This window comes from Vespula pensylvanica, chromosome 10, assembly GCF_014466175.1.
Source record: "Vespula pensylvanica isolate Volc-1 chromosome 10, ASM1446617v1, whole genome shotgun sequence".
NCBI lineage: Eukaryota > Metazoa > Arthropoda > Insecta > Hymenoptera > Vespidae > Vespula > Vespula pensylvanica.
In genome coordinates, this window is record NC_057694.1 from 5948008 (window position 1) to 5953383 (window position 5376).

The following is a 5376-nucleotide window of genomic DNA, read 5'->3' on the forward strand; positions in this document are numbered from 1 at the left end:
CTCTCTCTCTCTCTCTCTCTCTCTCTCTTTCACTCGTAACATTAAATTAATCTCTCTCGCAAAAGGAAAATTATTTTCGGCGACAGATTAATACTTTACGAGTCTCTAACACCGCAACCGTTATTTTTCATCGTTTGAAATGCGAAATTCATTTATAAGGGAAGTGACAAGAATGACAGGAAAAAAAGTAACGCGAACGAGGTATGATAATTTTTCTCTTTAAATTGTCGCGTAAGTAATAATGCTAAGAAGAAGAATAAATAAGTAAATAAATAAATAAATAAATAAATAAATAAATAAATAAAAATTGAAGTTAAAAAAAAAAAAAAAAGAAAACAGAGCACCGAATGGATCGCACATTAAACATTAAACATACGTGCGTGTACGTATAATATCGAAGAAAAAGATATATACGAAAAGAAAACTATGTATTACTTATACGAATTTGTTTTGATTTCTTCCTTCACAGGTGGCCAGATCGTTGGTCATCCGAGATTAAGACTGATCGGGGATCAAAACGCAGGAGTTTATAATCTTCAGATTACCGATGCATCTTTAACCGATGATGGAGAATATCAGTGTCAGGTTGGACCACATGTACGCGTCAAGCCGATCCGTGCGAACGCTCATCTCACCGTTATCTGTAAGTAATTACATTATATATTACATTGTTCACTTTCGATTGATTATATATATATATATATATATATATATATATATATATATATCTCTCTTTTTTTCATTCTCTTTTCCTTCCTGTCGCGAACTTGTACTCGTACACTTTATACATAAATTTTTTAACCGTGGAAACGATCAATTTCCATTGCTCGTATCTTTCTCTTTCCCTTTTTAAAAAGAACCAAAGTACTTCGTAAGAAACAGGCTACGTGGCCGAGCTCATTCAAAGTCCATGCACTTCACCAAGAGTTTTCCCTTTTCTTTCTAGCAAGAGAAAAGAAGAGAGTAGAGAAAGAGATCCGTTTGTTCCGAGTACCGTTTCGTTCTTAATATTTCACGCGAAACGACGCCGGCTTTGGTCTCTTGGGCATCGTTTCATTCGAAATGCCACAGTACCACCGCGAAACGCCCGAAAGTAGTGTCCCATGGCCGATGCGAAAGGAAAATGGACGTGTATCTCCCTCTTATTCTCTTGTTTACGTTGTGTTTACGTTACGAGAGAAACGAGTGCTCGATCTCTGCTACATTCCCCACTCCTTTCTTCTCTTACGTTTCATATTACAATACTTGTTACAAACTGTAACCTTAATCTCTCTACGTATCGTTTAGCATACATGGATAATCTCGTTTTAATTAAAACGTGAATAAATTTCGAAGAGGAAAAAAAAATTAAGAAAAAAGAAGAAAAAGAAAAATACAAGAAAAAGGGAGATCTGATATACGTGAATGTTCTTTTAAATGTAAATGCGCGCGTTCTTCGTTTTAACGCGTTTTAATGCAAAAGTGCGGTAAGAAAGTAGTTTGTTAGAAAGAACGAATAAATCAATCAATCAATCAATATAAATAACGAACAAAGCAAAATCTTAAGTTACAGCATATATCAGCGGTGTCACGTATCGTTGCTTTTCTTTTTCTGTCTTTTAAATAAGCGTGATCGAATAAAACTTGCAATTCGCGATGGAATCATTTTTTTCTACGGTCATTTTTGAAAATCCGTTTACGAACGCATATCGGAAGAGAAATATTTCGTATTTCGTATTTTCTATCAATTAAAAGTATTGATTTTCGGGTCGCGTGCCACCGCAGACGAACGTTAATTATGATAATCCTATAGATCGTTGTTGATCGGAGATATTCTATTTATATATATATATATATATATATATATATATATATATATATATATGTACAGATATATAGGCTACAGTATGGTGAGCGGCAGATAGATGCACAACGGACAATAGAAATTTAGCGCGAATCTGTGATAATGGATGAAATTTAATCCAAGAGTAATGCAAGGATTAGCTTTTAAGAGTATATGGCTTATTCAAAGGGATTTCTCGAGCTTGTGGTTAAATAACGAAATCACATTTCTATATTGTGGATCTACAAGGGTAGATCCTTTTAAATCCCGATAATCAAATAATCGATTGCAACTGAATTGGTCGAACGATTCGAAGAAATAAAAAGAAAAAAAAAAAAAAAAGAAAAGAAAAAAAAAGATAGATTAAAAGAGAAAAAGATAGAAAAAGATTATTTAATCTGATAGCTATTCTCAGTTCGAAAGAGAAAAAAAAAAAAAAGAATGAAAAATAACAAAATCTAGATCGAAAGTTCCGAAGCGATTATTTTAATAATTTCTTTTCATTGTTTTTTTTTTTTTTTTTTTTTACAATCTGAAAAAAAATAAGGATAAAGATTAACCTGGAAAATCAAAAGTCTCGTAAAAAAGACCATTTAATTTATTTTTAATATCATCCGTTTAACTTTCGATCTATCCTGTATAATACATTGAACAATGAACAAAATTTATATGTAACAGTGTAATCATTTATAAGACGAGAGAGTTCGATACAGTTTCGTATAATTAATATTCACCTGTATATAATTCTATAACATATATTCTTAATACAAATATCTCAGCCGTAATAATATCATTTCATAATTACGAGAATTCATGAAACGTTTTCTATTTGCCGATGATAAAAGACAAAGAGAGAGAGAGAAAGGGAGACAAAGAGATTGTTAGAGAAACGTGTTAGAAGATAAAATATTTTCTCTTTTTTGTTTGCTCCTTCGTTTATTTTTTTATTTTTTTCTTTTTTTAATAAAACACCGTTAATTTGTACGGTTATATAAAAATTCGAGAAGTTAATAACTACGTTAATAAACGTGGTCGTATGCATACTTTTATTTCACGCATTTGCGTTCTTACACTGGCGACACTTCTTGATTCCACGGTCGTGCGTTTGCATCTCGTTATTATCCGACTTTACATGTAAAGCAGGCACGTAGGTGGAGGAGCTCTTTAGTAGGAGGATTAAACTTATACGAAGAGACGACGAAATAAGAGTGCTTCTTTGCTTATTTAGCTCGGTATTGTACCTTATTGCGAGGAGTATCTCGTGGAGACATTTTATTTATTTATTTTTTTTTCTTTCTTTTTGTCTTTCTCTTTTCTTCTTTGTCTCAAGAAAAATGTTCATCTTCTTTTCTCCTTCCGACCTAATCCTCGATACAACACGAAAAATGATTATCTTGGAGAAACGAGAGAGAGAGAGAGAGAGAGAGAGAGAGAGAAAAGCTAGGAAAAAATTGAAGAAAAAGAAAAGAAAATATTAAAAAAAAAGAGAGAGAGAGAGAAAGAAAAAAAAAAGTACAAGAAAAATGATAGAACGACAATTTAGTCCTGTAACCATGAAACGCGATTTTTCATCAAGATCAAAATCACATCGGAGTAAAAATCATAAATTTGCGAGTATCTTATCCGATAGAATTAGGATTTCATAGGATTCGTATCCTGAGGTATCCCGTTTTCTTTCTTTCTTTCTTTCTTTCTTTCTTTTTTTTTTATGAGAAAATAATAAGAACGACTCGAACTCGTGGAAAGAAATCCAGATCGATGAAAGAAGAAAGAAAAGAGAGAAAAAAAGAAAAAGAAACAAGAAAGAAGAAAAAAAGAAGAAGAAGAAGAAAGAAAGAAAGAAAGAAAGAAAGAAAGAAAGAAAAAGAGAAAAACTAATTTCCCTCATTATTTCTTTCCTCTTCTCTTTTTTTCTTATTTCCCTTTCTTTTTATCAATTTTTTTGCGTTGGCGAATCTCAACGGCAGCGAATTGCGACGTAACGACGGATTTCATTCTGGCAAAGGCAGCTTGTCGTCTTTCAAGACTAGGAAGTACATCAGGATTGAGGATGACAGGTTAGCGCTTGTTCGCATATAGAACGAGCTAGTGAGAAAGAAAGAGAGAGAATGGAGAGACCTAGAGATAGAAATACATATATACATACATATATATATATATATATATATATATATATATATAGAAAGAAAAAGAGAGAGAGAGAGAGAGATAGATAGAATAAAAAGGAAGAGGAAGAAGACGATCGAATCTCGTGAATTATTCGTCGGTTGAAACGCAATGGAGATCTTCTTCCCTGCAGCCTAGGACTTTTCGCCCGAAGCTCTGCACCCGTCTAACTCTTTCTTTTTCCTTTTCTTCTTCTTTTACACCTTCTTCCCCCACCTGTTCTCTCTCAGCCCCTTTACTCTCTTTCTCTTTCAGGACACGTATAAACGAGAGGGTGGATTTATACCGTGTGGCCTACGTTGTTCGCACAGGAGAAACGACGATTCGACTGTGACACGTGAATGGAGCTTGTCTTCTCTCTCTCTCTTTCTCTCTTTGGTTGGTTGGTTGGTTGGTTGGTTGGTTGGTTGGTTGGTTGGTTGGTTGGTTGGCTGGTTGGTTGAGGCTGGCTGGCTGGCTGGCTGGCTGGCTGGCTGGTTGGCTGGCTGGCTTGCTTGCTTTATCTCGGTTTCTACAATTCTCTTTCCGTGTGTATGTACATACGTACATATGTATGTATATATATTTTGTCTGTATGCACAACTCGTCGAGGTAACGACGTATAACGACTTGACTCCAGTTTCTGAATTTTCGGGGTATGGAAAAGTCGTTAATGACGAACCAAGTAACTTCCCCTCGCTGCCATTATCGAAGCAAAGTTGTGGTTTACTAAATTCTTGCGGTAGGTCGTCGTTTCTCGTCGTATTGTGTACGTAGTTGACTATAGATACGTACGTACGTACGTATGAATGTATGTATGTAATTACATCATATGCGTATATATATATATATATATATATATTTGTGTGCGTGTATGTATATATGTACGTAAGTATAGTCGTCGTCGTCGTCGTCGTCGTCGTCGTCGTGTGTTCCTAAGGGAAACAACGCGTATTGTGGGAACCGTTAAGGGATGCAGGTAATAGGAGAATTTACGTCGAAAGGGAAATAATTGACGAGCTTTAGAATTCTCTTCGTTTTCTCAATTGACTTTCACCAGATCTCTCTCACGGAAATGGATTGATCTCAAGTAGTTATCCCATTGTAATATTAAACAACGCCCGCATTTTCCAGTTGTTTATTTATTTAACGTTATTCCTTTAATCTGATATATATATATATATATATAGAAATTTTATACGTAATCTATCTATTACAGGTATTCAAGAATTTACTTCATTTATTATATAACGCCTACTTAAATATTGATTCATGAATAAGTACCCTTATAATCAAGACGCTTATTACAATAAAAAGGTCCACTTATTTATGAATCAATCCAATGAAATAGGATTTTTAAATCGCCGAACGAGTCGCATCGTTGAATTAAATAAAAAAAAAAAAAAAAA

General features: G+C 34.0%; 1 protein-coding gene across 6 annotated transcripts in view; it reads left to right on the top strand.

Moving 5' to 3' along the window:
* The window catches only part of LOC122632673 (nephrin), a 375734-nt gene that overhangs the window by 283031 nt on the left and 87327 nt on the right, over positions 1 to 5376 (top strand). For all 6 annotated transcript variants that reach the window (XM_043819780.1, XM_043819778.1, XM_043819779.1 and 3 more), the window contains exon 3: positions 470 to 643. In XM_043819780.1, the coding sequence (XP_043675715.1) occupies positions 470 to 643 (174 nt within the window). The remainder of the gene's footprint in view (positions 1 to 469; positions 644 to 5376) is intronic.